This window comes from Pelodiscus sinensis, unplaced genomic scaffold, assembly GCF_049634645.1.
Source record: "Pelodiscus sinensis isolate JC-2024 unplaced genomic scaffold, ASM4963464v1 ctg59, whole genome shotgun sequence".
Classification (NCBI taxonomy): Eukaryota; Metazoa; Chordata; order Testudines; family Trionychidae; genus Pelodiscus; species Pelodiscus sinensis.
Genome location: NW_027465846.1, coordinates 420641 through 435614, shown reverse-complemented (window position 1 = coordinate 435614; position 14974 = coordinate 420641). Strand labels below are relative to the sequence as shown.

Sequence of the window (14974 nt, the reverse complement as noted above, 5' to 3'; positions counted from 1 at the left end):
TATTTTGTTCTTTCATTTTAAATCGAGATCGAGCTGTTAAACTGTTGCCCCAAAAGGTCCAGACGGGACTTGGCTCCCAAAGAGCAACAGGCCTAATGTGTCAGCACATGCCCTCCCTTCAACTCCCTTCTCCTCCCCCCTCAGGTGCTGCCGCGGCCCCTCGCCATGGCTGAGGCCAACTGGACGTCCATCTCCGAGTTCGTGCTCCTGGGCCTGTCTGAACGCCAGGACCTGCAGCAGCTGATCTTCGCGGGGTTCCTGGTCACCTATCTGCTGAACCTAGCTGGCAACTCCATGCTTGTGGGGCTGGTGTGGACCGACCCCCAGCTCCACAGCCCCATGTATTTCCTCCTCAGCCAGCTTTCTATGGTGGACATGGGCCTGGTCTCCATCATCCTGCCCCAGGCCCTGGTGCACACCTTGACCCAGCACCGGGCCATACCCTTTGCCAGCTGCATGGCCCAGCTCTTCATCTTGCTGGCCGTGGGCAACATGCAGGACTTCCTGCTGGCTGCCATGGCCTACGACCGCTACATGGCCATCTGCAACCCGCTGCGCTACGCCGCCGTGGTGACGCGGTTCCTGTGCCTCAAGATAGTGGCCGCCTCCTGGGTTGTGGTGATCTTGCACGCCCTGCTGCACGCCGTCATGGCCGCCCGGCTGCGTTACTGCAGCAACCGCCTGCAGAATTTCTTCTGCAACCTCCAACTCCTGCTGCGCCTCCCCTGCACCCGGCCTTTCGCCAACGAGATGGTGATCTCCACCGTGAGTCTCTTGGTGACCGTGGTCCCTTTCACCTTCATCCTGGTCTCCTACGCCTGCATTGGGGTCACTGTTGTCCGCCTGCGCTCGGCCCAAGTTCTGCACAAAGCCCTGTCCACCTGCAGCTCCCACCTGACCGTGGTGTTGCTCATGTACGGCAGCGAGCTCTGGTTCTACCTCCACCCAGACTCCAGCAACTCCCCGCACAAACAGCAAGTGACCTTCTTCTACACCTCAGTGGTGCCCACCCTGAACCCCCTCATCTACAGCCTGAGGAACAAGGACGTGGCCGCAGCCCTGAGGAGGGCAAAGATGAAGGTCCTGGGTTGAGGCACATGAGGCCAGCTGCACTGCGCATGGATTTTACACCCAAGATGTGTCTGGGAAACCTTCCCCATTTCCTCCCCCAGGACTCCTGGGTTCTTTTCTCCTCAGACATGAAGCTGAGGAAATGAACACATGTGTAGGGCAGTGACTCTCGAACTTTTTGGCTCACCCTGTTCAACACAAACCTTTCTATGGCCCACTACTTCTTAATGGAAACTTGCCGTCAATTACATAATTACGCCCGAGCCCTTTTGCAAGTGCTGAAGCTGGGGAGAATGGCTTCATTTAACCAATACAAAATTATTAACCAGATTAAGTACTTTAACTTTTCTCATGTTCATTTTAAATAAAGTCAGATATTAATTGATGTCCAACACAAAAGGTTTCAACATCGTCTGTATTTATGGCAGGAGTGGGGCATGTGTTTTGGGTCAAGGGCCATTGATCCACAGAAAATCAGTTGGGGACCACCAAAGTGAAAAGCAACCTCCAAAAACCCCCAACCCTCACTTATGTGGCCGACTACTGAGACACCTCCCTCCCCTGGTGCTCTAGCCCAACAGGGGAAGGGTAGGGGCAGGAAAGACTCAGGCTTCTCAGAGGCAAGATTAACTCTTCTGGGCTTCCAGGGTTAGTGCATTTTGTGGACTCCCTAGGCTCTGGGGTAGGGACAAAAATGAGGGGTTCTGAGTGTGCGGGACAGGACTGCCAGTGAGCGGGATAGGGACTGGGGGGTCAGGATCTGGGTGGGAGATGGGGTGCAGGAGCAAGCTGGGGATGGCTAGGTGTCTGTCCAGGGTGGAGGGTACAGGAGCAGGCTTGGGGTAGTTATCTGGCCATGGGGAGGGGGCAGGAGCAGGATGGGGATAGGGTCTCTGGCCGGGGCAGGGGGCAGGAATTGACGGGGTTGGAGTGTCTGTCCAGGGGGGAGGTGTCTCAGTTGGGGGCCACATAAGAACTGGGCTGGGGATAGGGTCTCTAGCCAGCGGAAAGGGGACAGGAATGGGCTGGGTTGGGGTGTCTGTCCAGGGTGGAGAGTGCAGGAACAGGCTGGGGGTAGGTGTTTGGCCACAGGGAGGGGTCAGAACCGGACTGCGGATAGGATCTCTGGGGTGTCTGTCCATGGTGTAGGGTGCAGGAGCAGGTTGGGGGTGCAGGGTCTCAGCAGGGGGGGTGCATGAAATGCATGCAGGGGTGGGGTCTAGGCATGGAGGGAATGGGGGGGCACTCTACAGCCGATTGGCCTTCCCAATTTCACAATGAACTGCGGAGGACTGCCCCGTGAGCGCGGTCTGTCAGCCTGTCATGCACCTGTGGGAGAAAAATCAAATAACTCCAATTGTGTTTAAAGGGGGGACTGTGCAGGAAATCAAAACTCTCTAAAAGAAAACTGCTGTAAGGGTTAAAAGTTTTTCAGGCCTCTCTCCCTGTAACAGAGAGAAATCAAATTCACTCTAATCAAGACCTTTACAATGCCTCCTATCTCAACTTCATGGATACTCCTAGTCTGTCACAATTTGTCATGTAAACTCTCTCATGTGCCTTTGTTCTGTAAAACTTACTTCTAGCACTCCTGGGCTACGTCTACACTGGCCCCTTTTCCGGAAGGGGCATGTAAATTTCACTTTGAAGTAGGAATAAGACCCTCCGGAAAAGGGCACTTTTTCCGGAGGATCGGGGCCAGTGTAGACGCTCTTTTCCGGCTTTTTTAAAAGCCGGAAAAAAGCGGCGGACATTTTTATTTAAATGCCGCGGGGGATATTTAAATCCCCCGCGGATTTCCCTACGACGACTGGTGAAATTTACATGCCCCTTCCGGAAAAGGGGCCAGTGTAGACGTAGCCCTGGTGTGAACAGAAACATCTCAGAGTACTTCTGCTGAGACTTTGCTATGTTAAAGAAAACAATCAACAACTGAACTGTCTGAACATACTGTATAAAGAATCCCTGAATCTGTCTCTCTGGGCTGCTTTCACTCTTGGAAGTGACAGCCTGCATGCATGCATCATAAAGTTTTTCCTTCTAGGTTTCTCTCCTGCCTCACTGATTTGACCTCCGGCCTCGGACCCTTCTGGGGGCTCTGTACCCCAGGGGAACGAGATTTCCCCCACAATTTGGTGTCAGAAGTGGGATGGCTTGGAACTCCAGTTGGAAAGGCTGATGACGGGGAATGGGAACGGACTACAGCGCGCATCTGGAGGGTAAGGGATCCATTTAAAATCCCCCAGTCCGCCTCCCTGTTCTCGTCACCAGCTGGACCGGCTGGCGGTAAGAGTCATCTTTTGCTTAAAAATTTTTTGTTAAGAGGCTTGAGGGAAATTTAAAATGAAAACACTGGGTATAGCTAAATAGGGGTTGGATTTTGTTGTTGTTGTTGTTGCTGACTGATTGGTGGCGAGTCCAAGCGCATGGTTTTGAGTGAGTGAAGTCCGGAGTGGGACTGCAGCTGCACCAGCACTGTCAGTATCACTGCACAGCTGCTGAAAGCAAGGGCGGTTTCCCCCGGCACATAAGGAGTGTGAGTGAAGCTGACAGTTTGTGTGGACTCCCGCACTATCCTTGGAGAGGGTAGTGTTGCTGGACGCCTGTGCTATCCTTGGAGAGGGTAGTACTGTTGGGCTCCTGCGCTGTCCTTGGACAGGACAGTGCTAACATGGATAAGATTGCTCCCTCAAGTCTGTCTCCGACTGAGGGGAAAAGTTTCTCACAGCCTGGGACTCCCTTGTCTCAGATGATCAGTCAGCTAGGTATTGCCTGCAGGTTTGAAACTAAGGAGACTTAAGACATTATTGAGCATTTGGAATGGCTATACTCAGGGGAATTCCCAGAATAATGGCAATTAGAGCTTTGACTTACAAAAGCTTGCTTATCTTAGAGTTTTCCTCGAGGAAAAACATCCTAACCAGATGGAATATTGGTGCCTCTGGGAGGATGTGGCAGTAAAAAAAAAAAGAATCAAAGCATAATGGCTAGCCAAAAAGATTCTATTGAAAAGCTGCAGCAAGAATTGGCTAATCTAAAGAAACAGCTTGATTCCCCAGATGTGTCATCTGCACCCCCACCCCCTTTGGACCCTTGTCAGCTGAACATTCTTTCCTGTTATCTCCCTGTTCTCCTGTAAACCTTATGGGACGTGACTTGTTGTGTAAATTGGTTGCAAACCTTCTCTGTAGAGAGGAAGGGATATTTGTTGACCTTTCCCCCTATCAGGCTCCAAATTTGATGGCATTACTACTCTCAGAGGAATCTGATGAGACCTCAGGACATACACCCCTCCTGGACCTCTCAGATGTCCCAGAGACATTGTGGGCAGCCCATGTGAATGAAGTAGGGTTGCTAGCCTCTGCAACACCAGTGCAAATAATATACAAACACAACAAGCCTTTCCCAATAGTTACCCCTGTATCTATTGTCTAGGGAGACACAAGAGGGCATTAAGCCTGTAATCTCTTCCCTCCTTGAACAAGGGATACTTGTTTATACAACTTCACCATGTGATACACCTATACTGCCTGTGAAAAAGCAAATCTATAGATTTGTAAAAGACCTAAGAGCCATTAATAAGTTTGTAATCCCTAGATTTCCAGTAGTACCTAACCCTGTTACTATTCTTTCCTCTATTCCACCCACTTCTAAATGGTTTTCTGTAATAGATTTATGTTCTGCTTTCTTTTCTATTCCAGTGCATAAGAATTCCCAATATCTCTTTGCCTTTTCCTTTCAGGGTCATCAATTAACCTGGACATGTTTTCCCCAAAGTTATTGTGAAAACCCTACTCTGTTTTCTCAGTTTTTTTTTTTAAAGCTGACCTTAATTCTATCTCTCTTCCCTGCAGTTCTGTGTTGGTTCAGTATGTTGATGATGTGCTAATTGCTAGTAAAACTAAGGAAGGATGTAAAACTGATACCTTGTATGTGTTAAAGTGTCTTGCTAAAAAGGCTCACAAGGCTTCCAAAGCCAAATTGCAATTTGTAAAACAAAGAGTTCAGTACTTGGGACATTTACTTTCAGGAGATGGCCGCCAGTTAACACCTGAGCGAATCTCACATGTTCTTTCCATTCCTCACCCTTTCACCAAAGTCAGGTACACAAATTTCTGGGTACTGCAGGATATTGCAGACAATGGATTCCTAACCTTTCTGGACTCACCAGACCCCTTACTATTCTACTCTTAGACTCAGCTCCTGACCCAGGGTATGTCTACACTACCCCGCTAGTTCAAACTACACGCAGCACGGGCTAGATAGTTCGAACTACGTAGCCATTCCGAACTATCTGTACTCCTCGTTCCACGAGGAGGACAGATAGTTTGGAATAGCTAGCTACTTCGAACTATCTAGCCTGTGCTGCGTGTAGCCGCGCGGCACGGGGTTCGCACTAGCCGGCTTTTAAAAATGGCGGAGCCGGCTTTATGCTAATGAAGCCCGGGAAATTCAAATCCCGGGCTTCATTAGCAAGTTCGGTATGCATACATTACCCCGCTAGTTCGAACTAGCGGGGTAGTGTAGACATACCCCCAGTGACCTGGTCCCCAGAATGTGAATCTGCTTTCCTTTCCCTTAAACTCTTCTCTCACAGCCTCCTGCTCTAGGCTTACCTAATTATAGCAAGTGGTAGAAATGTAGCCGTGTTAGTCTGGTGTAGCTGAAACAAAATACAGGACTATGTAGCACTTTAAAGACTAACAAGATGGTTTATTAGATGATGAGCTTTCGTGGGCCAGACCCACTTCCTCAGATCAAATAATGGAAGAAAATAGATTTGTCCTTTTCATGTGTGTTCATTTTTTTTAAATTGTATCCTTTGGTATATATGGTTGTGACAATTTTCTTCCATTATTTGATCTGAGGAAGTGGGTCTGGCCCACGAAAGCTCATCATCTAATAAACCATCTTGTTAGTCTTTAAAGTGCTACATAGACCTGTATTTTGTTCTAATTATAGCAAGACCTTTACTCTGTTTTGTCATGAACAGGATGGAATTGCAGCTGGAGTTCTCTGTCAACCCTTTGGACCCACACCTCGTCCAGTAGCTTATTTTTCTGCAACACTGGACTCAGTAACCCAGGGGTTCCCACCTTGCCTGATGGCAGTTGCAGCTACTGCTGACCTTACAGGTCCTTCATGCTGTCTCTGCTCTCTTACAGTGACACCGCACCCAGCACCTGTCTGTTCAGAGACAAACCCTGTATGAGAATGTTATCCTCTCTTCCCCCAGTGTGGTAATTCAAAGATGTAATGTACTTAACCCAGCTACTCTTTCTCCTTTACCCTCTAATGGTAAAGCACATACCCATAACTGTGAAGAATTGCTTGAGCACTGTGTAAAACCTCCCCAAAATTTGTCTGATCAACCGTTGGAAAATACAAATCTTGTATACTGATGGCTCATGTAAAAGAAATTCAGTTGGTAAAGTAGAGGCTGGATATGCAGTGGTCTCAGATAATGATGTTTTAGTGCCTTTTCTCTTCCAGGAATCAAAATCAGCTCAGTCTGCTGAGCTCATCGCTTTAATTCATGCTTGCCTTTTAGCTTCTGGACAGTCTGCTGCCATTTATACTGATTCAAACTATGCTTTCTCTGTCATGCCACAGGACAAATTTGGAAACAACGAGGTTTCCTTACCTCTTCTGGCTCCCCTATCTCTCATGGTCCCCTTATTTGCCAACTCCTTGATGCCATTCAGCTACCCACATCCCTCTCTATTACCCATTGCCCGGCCCACACAGGTGCCACTGATCCTGTTTCTCTGGGTAATGGGAGTGCTGATGCAGTAGCCAGATATGCAGCAGCACATGGATCTCTGGCTCTCTTTCAGATTCTGGTCTCTCTTTCTCTCCCTGTTTCTTTGCAGGACCTGATAGAACTACAGCAAGCTACTCACCCTGCGGAGAAAACCCTTTGGGAGAAAGCAGGCTGCTCCTTATCCCCAGCTGGGATAATGGTTGCACCTGATGGCTGCCCAGTTGCCCCCAAATTTTCTCACACGGCAGCTTGCTCAGGTGTCTCATCAAATGACACACATGAGCAAAAGGGGGGTGGCCTCACAAATCTCAGAACAATGGTACGCCCCAGGCATGCACCTAGAAGCTGTCAAGAATATCTAATTCATATCTAATTCATGTGTGATTTGTAAGCAGTTTAATGTTGCAGGAGGCCCACAGGCTAGCAGCCACACAGAAAGAAGAAATCTAGACATAAAATGACGGTTAGGAGAGCTTGCACCTGCAGGTAAAGGAGCCCTCCCAGTACCTACTGATGTACCGTGCCACAACATCCAACCAGGCGACTACGTGTTCGTGAAGGAACATCGCAGAAAGAATTGCTTGGCAGCCCGGTGGGAAGGACCGTTCCAATCGCTGCTCATCACCCACACAGCAGTAAAGGTGAAGGAGGGCCCCTCATGGGTCCACGCAAGTCATGTACGCCGAACTGCAGATCCAACAGAGCTGATTGACCCCGTCACCCAGGACCCCTCCCCGGAGGAATCACCTGAGGACGAGGTTCAGCGGACCAAGGCGGCAGACTCTCAAACCAGACTGTTACCAAACCGGCCTCCACCAGGAGCTTCGAGGTACAACCTGAGAGGTAGGACTGTACCAGCAAAGACCTACAGGTGAGCCTGGCGCCCTGTAGCTCTCACAAAGGGAAATCCTTTCCAGTATTGAGTGAACTAAGGGTACGTCTAGACTACCGCGTTTTGTCGACGGAAGTTTTGTCGACAGATACTGTCGACAAAACTTCCGTCGACAAAGAGCGTCCAGACACATGGAGTTCTGTCGACAAAGCAAGCCGCTTTGTCGACAGAACTCCGTAGTCTGGACGCAGTGTTACAGGCAATAACACCTTCTGTCGACAGAGTTCTGTCGACAGAAAGTGTTATGCCTCGTAAAATGAGGTATACCAGCGTCAACAAAACTGCTGAGTTCTGTCGACGTTATGTCGACAGAACTCCGCGGTAGTGTAGACGCTGGTATTGTTTTGTCGACAAAAGTCCACTTTTGTCGACAAAACTAGGTAGTCTAGACACACCCTAAGAGACTACGAAATCTCGAAGAGTGCCTGCAGAGGCAAGCCAAACAATACTAACTAATTAAGCTTAGTTAAAGAGACTGCTTTGCTAGGTGCTAGCTAATTACTATATTATTATTATTATTATCCTTTCTACTTTAGAAATTTAAGATACTATAAGAGGATGAGGATTGTTTTCCCTCTTTAGTAGTCAGAGTAGCCTTAGTATATAACTTTCCCCACCCTTATTGGGAAGCCCTGCAGAAGGTTGTGTCCCTCACCAATACAAGTGACTGTTGGATATGTGAACAGCTTATCAAAGGTTTTAAAAGCCTTTTACACTGTGCCAGGAGCACATAGTCATGGGGGGAACAGGCAGATTTGGCATAAAAGTCTAATTGCCTCAGGGATTCCCCTTACTCAAGCATTACATCCATCAGGGACTATGTTTTCATTGTGTTTTGAAAGCAATATTGGCACTGGTAAAGATCTGGGGGTGAATGGGCAGTGGGTCATTTACCCAACTGATAAAGAAAACCTCCCTCTAAGATGAGAATTCATCCTAGCAAAAGAAGAATACCTAAGAATGTCCAGAATAAACTTTGAGTAATACTCCAATAGGAGTATTAAAGGGGGGAATTGTGGGAGAAAAATCAAATAACTCCAATTGTGTCTAAGGGGGGACTGTGCAGGAAATCAAAACTCTCTGAGGGTATGTCTACACTACCCCGCTAGTTCGAACTAGGAGGGTAATGTATGCATACCGAACGTGCAAATGAAGCCCGGGATTTGAATTTCCCGGGCTTTATTTGCATAAGCCGGCCGGCGCCATTTTTAAATGCCGGCTTGCTCGAACCCCGTGCCGCGCGGCTACACGCAGCACGGGCTAGATAGTTCGAACTAGCTAGCCATTCCGAACTATCTGTATGCCTCGTGGGGTACGCTCACAGCCCTATATTGCGGGGGAGGGGCACACTCACAGCCCTAGATGGCAGGGGAATGAGGGCAAATGGCTGCTACGCGACCAGTCTGCGTGTGGCCATGGAGGGAGGGAGCTGTAGGGACGGTGCCGCCTACTCTCAACACGGCTCCATGAATGCCAAGGCCAGGAAGGCCCGTTAGGATCGTACCGTCCACCACCCCTTCCCCGCTCCCCTCCCCCGCACGGCCCAGGCCCTGGGGCAACCCAGGATTCAGTCCTATTTGAGCCAGAGCCGAGTTTCACACAAACCCCCTTGGTCCATGGGGCTGGGAGAGCTGAGCCGTCGGCCGGCAGCTTGTCCTGCTCTCGCCATGGGGAGAGTTTCAAGATGATTCATCGATTTTCGTGGGACACCCCGTGCCACACTTGCAGAGAATGGCCCTGAGGGGCGGATCCCCTGGAGCTGCAGCCCAGCTTGAGTGAAAAATTGTCAGGGATGGAAAATGCACCACAACCCTGGGGCAGTTGTCCCCATGGGTCATTCCCCTCAGTGCTCAAAATGGCCGCCCTACGTCCCGCCTGAACTTGTCTGGCTTCAACTTCAATGTTGGGTCGGACTAGACTTGTGGCTCGAGGGCTCCACGTGGGCAATCAGGGCTCCATGGATGTACGGTCAGACATTGTGTTTACTGTTCCCCATGTGCCAGGTGGCTTCCCGTGCTGGGCTCCGGGTGACTAATGAACCCGACTGAGTGTGTCCGTGTCTCGGCCTGTTCCACTTGGAGGCTCTGGGCAGAGCCCCCGGCCTGGAGCGAGGGGCTGGTGACCAGACGTCCATCTCGGGAGGGGGGAGGCCATGGGGCCCTGAAGGACGAGGGGGTCCCGCTCCTCGTGGAAAGGTCACAGCTTGTCAAGACAAATGGGCAGGGTGAGCCGGCCGGGTAGGTCACCCCAAGATGGGTGCGATGGGTGAGCAGGGACAGCTGGGAGGAAAAATGAATTGCTGGGGCATTGCACAGCGCAGAGTCGTTCAGCTCAGAACCGGCTGTTTTCCCTGCCGGGGAAGAGGGAACCTGGCTTCCTTAGCTCGGGCAGTGACCATTGCGCAGGCCGGCCTGGTGCGCCGTGATCCTCCTTGTGTCTGCGACCGTTCCCCTTGGGGCTTGTGAAACCCTCAGTTCTTACTTCATGAGCCATCAGTGTACTTGGTAGGAGTGCTCATAGTTGGTGTCCAGGAGCATTTGTTTCGGGTGAGAGAGAGGGAATTACAGGAAAACTGGTAAACTGAGGCACACTGCACCTTTGGAGGTGAGGAAGTGAAATCTCTGTGAGTTGCCAGCGTGTGGGGATTGGCCAGCACAGGGGAGAGATTTAGCAGACTTGGCAACCGGCTGCTTATGATGGTCCAGGAGGAGACATGATGACGGGAGCCCATGAACCTCAGAGACCCCCCGCACCTCCCAGCCGTGGGGCATCTGTCTCAGCTGAGCACTAATGAATGTTTTCTCAGTCACAGTCCCTCAGGGGCCAATTAAGGCCGACTCTGCCACCCCCAGGGCCTGGTTGCTGGGGTTCATCTTCACACAAGGGCAGCATTTCCTCAGCAGAGGCATGGGGCAGGCGAGTGCCAGGCGTCTTTGTCCAAGGTGAGGCTGGGGGTCAGGGTGTGTCGGGGGCATGACAAGGGGGAGGCTGGGATGGCAATGCCGGCTGGAGGGGGGCATGTAGGGGCAGGGCCAGGAACAGATTGGGGAGCAGGGCAGCAGGTAAAACCCCCCACGTCTTCTCTGTCCCTCTCGAATCTGGCTCTGAACAGAAAGATGTTCCTCACCCAGCCCAGCCCTCCATCTGCAGCCTTGTGTGTCACCCCGTCTATCCAGGTGATTTGACGGTGCCCAAGGAAGGACCCCATGCGCCGGTGGGTCCCTATTCAGAGCAAACTCGGAAGGTCAGACCTAGACCAGGGCCCTGGCGTGATCTCTGGGAAGCTTCTTAGTGTGTAGCTATTTTAAGATATTTCCTGCTGTCACCTTGTCCCTGGAATCACAGCAAAGTAGGACTGAAAGGAGCTTTAGTCTGTCCTGTTCCCCGAGGCAGGGCTAAATATTAATTAGACCATCCCTGAGAGGGGGTTTTCTAACCTGTTCTTAAAGCTTCCGATGGGTAAGTTTCCCCCAAAACTCCCCTCGGCCATTTCTCCCAGCGCTTCCCTACCCTGAGGGTTGGAAAGTGTCTCCTAACGTCCAACCTGAACGTGCCTCCCTGTGACGTGAGAAAGGAGCCGGCTGTATTAGAGCCGTGTGCTCATTTATACACGTGGGCCACTCTGTGGTGACCGGCCCCTGCAAAGAAAACACAGAGCCCTGAGATCCAAAGATGCTTTTTCATGCGCCTGGCCCCTGATTTGAGGTCTGGGCCGGACCCAAACTGAGAAAAATGCCGAGTTGTTTTGAGGCAAGTCTGAGCATTTCCCACAAAGGTGACATGTCTCATTTAGTTGAAAAAGACACGTTCCATCTAGGGATGGGGGATGGGAACCCACCCGGTAGACAATTCTGACTTATGCTGGTGGAAATGTGCTGAGGGAAAGGTTGGGGTGGAAGAGGCAAAATGACGGCCCTTTGCTGGACATCGCAGATTTCTCAGGAATTGTGTGTTTGTGTGTGAGTTGAAAGCGGGGTCTGGTGGCCAGACGGGGTCGAGAAGAACACCCCCTCTTCCCATACAGAATCCACCCTTGAAATAAGCAAATGCCAGAAGGTGTAAGAACCTGCACAAGCAGGCGGGGATCTGCCCCCCATGAAATTCCTTCCTGACCCATAGCAGTGAAAGGCTTCACAGCACCCGAGAGCATGAGGTTTAATACCCCTCCCACAACTTCTAATTACACCGATTTTAACTGGTTCCAAGTCCCCTTTTCATTGGCTCTTCAACGAACTGAGCAAATGGAGCCCCACTAGCCCGCAAGGTAGGTTTTCCAGACGTCTACAGCCTCCTGTCACAGCTGCTGTGTCTAGCTGCCACTTCCAGCTGCTGGCTCGGGTCAGACCCTTCTCTGCTAGTCCCAAGAGAGGCTGAATAATTTTTTTCTCCAGGTCAGTACTTCTAGCCTGGGAGACAGTGGCCCTTTCACCTTCTCCTTGTTCCACTAACTAGTTCCACTAACTAGCGAGAGTGCCTGGCATCTCTTCCGATCAGGCAGGTTTTCCAGTCCTGCAGGCATTGCCCGGGTTCTGCTCTGAGCCCTCCCCATTTCACCAACCTCCTCCCCAGTGCCGGTTCATCTGTTTCCCCAGGGGGTGGTTATTTTAGAATCATCTCGTCTTGGACTCCGTAGGTGACCATTTCATCTCTACATGGGCCTTGCTGTTAATAACCTGCATTTCCCTTGGAGTGCCTGTAATATTTGACCATGCTGAGTGTGAATGGGAGCCAGCAAAACGAAGCAGCTCTTACAATCCTGTGCTAACAATCAGGGGCAGGTACCAGCACATCGTGGGGCTGACACAGGAGGAGGGTGCGCTACTCTGCCTGGCGCTCGTGAGCTCTCCTCCAGAGCTCTGGGCCCAGTTGTAGGCCACACGCATTAGACAAGCTGTGGGCAAATCGGAGAGAGTCCAGGCAGAGCAGCAAACGGGAAAGGGTTAGAAATGCCGCCCTGGCAGGGAAGGGGAGACAAACAGGGCCTGTTTGGCGTTGAGAAAAAGACAAACTGGGAAACCCAAGAACAGGCTATACAGACACTGAGGCTGCTGGCTATCGAGGGCCACCATGTCCGTCGGGCAGGCAGAGGAACAGGGAGCCCAGAGTCTGTGACTCCCAGTGGCACATGGTCAGAGCAGATGGACACTGCCTGTTTTTACAGAGACGGTCCATGACTAGGGGCAGAACTGAGCCAGGGTTGTGTTAGCGTCTCCGTCACGGAGAGGAAGCTGTTAAACTGTTGCCCAAATGGGACTTGGCTCCCAATGAGCGCCCTGCGTAATGTGTCAGCGCATCCCCTCCCTGCCAATTCCCTTCTCCTCCCCGCTCAGGTGCTGGTGCCGCCCCTTGCTATGGACGATGCCAACTGGACGTCCGTCTCCGAATTTGTGGCCAACTCCATGCTTGTGGGGCTGGTGTGGACTGACCCCCAGCTCCACAGCCCCATGTATTTCTTCATCAGCCAGCTTTCTATGGTGGACATGGGCATGGTCTCCATCATCCTGCCCCAGGCTCTGGTGCACGCCCTGACCCAGCACCGGACCATGCCCTTTGCCAGCTGCATGGCCCAGCTCTTCATCTACGTGGCGGTTTTCAACATGGAGGGCTACCTGCTGGCTGCCATGGCCTACGACCGCTACGTGGCCGTCTGCAACCCACTGCGCTATGCCGCCGTGGTGACGCGGTCCCTGTGCCTCAAAATGGTGGCTGCTTCGTTGGCCGTGGTGATCCCACACGCCCTGCTGCACACCGTCATGGCTGCCCAGCTGCGTTACTGCAGCAACCACCTGCAACATTTCTTGTGTCACATGCAATCTCTGATGAGTCTCTCCTGCACCCGTTCTATCAGCAAGGAGCTGGTGGTCTCCATTGAGGGTGTCTTGGTGGTGGGAGCCCCTCCCACATTCATCCTGGTTTCCTACATCTTCATCGGGGTGGCCGTGGCCCGTCTGCGCTCTGCCCAAGCCGTGCGCAAGGCCCTCTCCACCTGTAGCTCCCACCTGACCGTAGCGACGCTTACCTACGGCACCGTGATCTGGGTCTACTTCCACCCAGACTCCGGCAACACACCAGGGCAAAAACAGCAAGTGACCTTCTTGTACACCTCAGTAGTGCCCACCCTGAACCCCCTCATCTACAGCCTGAGGAACAAGGACGTGGCCGCCGCCCTGAGGAGGGCAAAGAGGAAGGTCCTGACTTGGGGTACGTGAGAGCAGCCCATGGCTCCATCGTGGCACTGGGCATGGACTTCCACCTGAGAGATGTCTGGGAAACCTTCCCTCTTATCTTCCCAAGAACACCTGGGTTCTTTTCCTCTCAGACATGAGGCTGGTGGAAATAACACATATGTAGGGTCACACCCAGCTACACACACAGAAGTACACGCAGCCCAAGTCTTTCAATGGAAAAGGATGTCCACTAGGGTGTGTTCTCAAGAGCGTAGCCGCACGGCATCAGCCCCAAGACCTGTTGAATAAATGTTCTTAGTACCCATTGGTCCAAAGACTCAACAATCTGAACAGAAAAGCGGCTAAGCTGGGCCAGTCCAATGGTCCATTCTAGACAGGATCCGGTCTTCTGACAGTGGCCAAAGCCAGGTGCCCCAGAGGGAATGACCAGAACAGGGACTCAACAAGTGATCCATCTCCTGTTGCCCAATCTCAGAACCCAGAAAACAGAGGTTAGTGACCCAATCCCTACCAATCCAGGCTAAGGAACACTGAATTAACCTGTCCTCCGTGAACATATCTAGTTTGTCTGTGAACCATGTAATAATCTGGACCTTCAGAGCATCATGTGGCAAGGAGTTCCACAGGCTGACTGTGCATTGGGCGAAGAAATACTGCCTTCTGTGTGTTTTAAATGTGCTGCCTATTCATTTTGGTGGGTCATCCTTAATTCTTGAGTCACAAGAAGGAATAAACAATATTTTCTTATGTACTTTCTCATGTTAATAGAGACCTCTACCATATCCCCCAAGATGTCTCTGTTCCAAACTGAAAAGTCCCAGTCTTAATAAATCTGTCCTTATATGGAAGTTGTTCCAAGCCCCCTAGACTGTCCAAAGAATTAAGTCTGGGTCTGGGCGTGATGGGAATAGGGGGGCATGTACTTGCCAGTTGGGCAGTTGGTCAGACCCCTCCCGTAGGGTTGCCAGGTGTCCAGTTTTTAACCGAACAGTCCAGTATTTGAGCTTTCTGTTCAGGAAAAAAACTGAGAAACTTTAATTGAGAAAATAGAACTGTCCA

General features: G+C 51.2%; 2 protein-coding genes across 2 annotated transcripts; both read left to right on the top strand.

Annotated features, from left to right (window-relative positions):
* Positions 1-165: 165 nt before the first annotated feature.
* LOC102456722 (olfactory receptor-like protein DTMT) lies at positions 166-1299 on the top strand. Its single transcript, XM_075914882.1, has one exon. The coding sequence runs from the start codon at positions 166-168 to the stop codon at positions 1090-1092; it is 927 nt and encodes a 308-aa protein (XP_075770997.1). The 3' UTR covers positions 1093-1299.
* Positions 1300-13078: 11779 nt separating this feature from the next.
* LOC102462053 (olfactory receptor 2G3-like) lies at positions 13079-13936 on the top strand. Its single transcript, XM_006111664.2, has one exon. It carries the CDS (start codon positions 13079-13081, stop codon positions 13934-13936), a length of 858 nt encoding a protein of 285 aa, XP_006111726.2.
* The last annotated feature ends 1038 nt before the right edge of the window (positions 13937-14974 follow it).

Excerpts from the sequence above, each read along its gene's own strand:
- LOC102462053 (XM_006111664.2), top strand. The coding sequence starts at position 13,079 with ATGGACGATGCCAACTGGACGTCCGTCTCCGAATTTGTGGCCAACTCC.
- LOC102456722 (XM_075914882.1), top strand. The coding sequence starts at position 166 with ATGGCTGAGGCCAACTGGACGTCCATCTCCGAGTTCGTGCTCCTGGGC.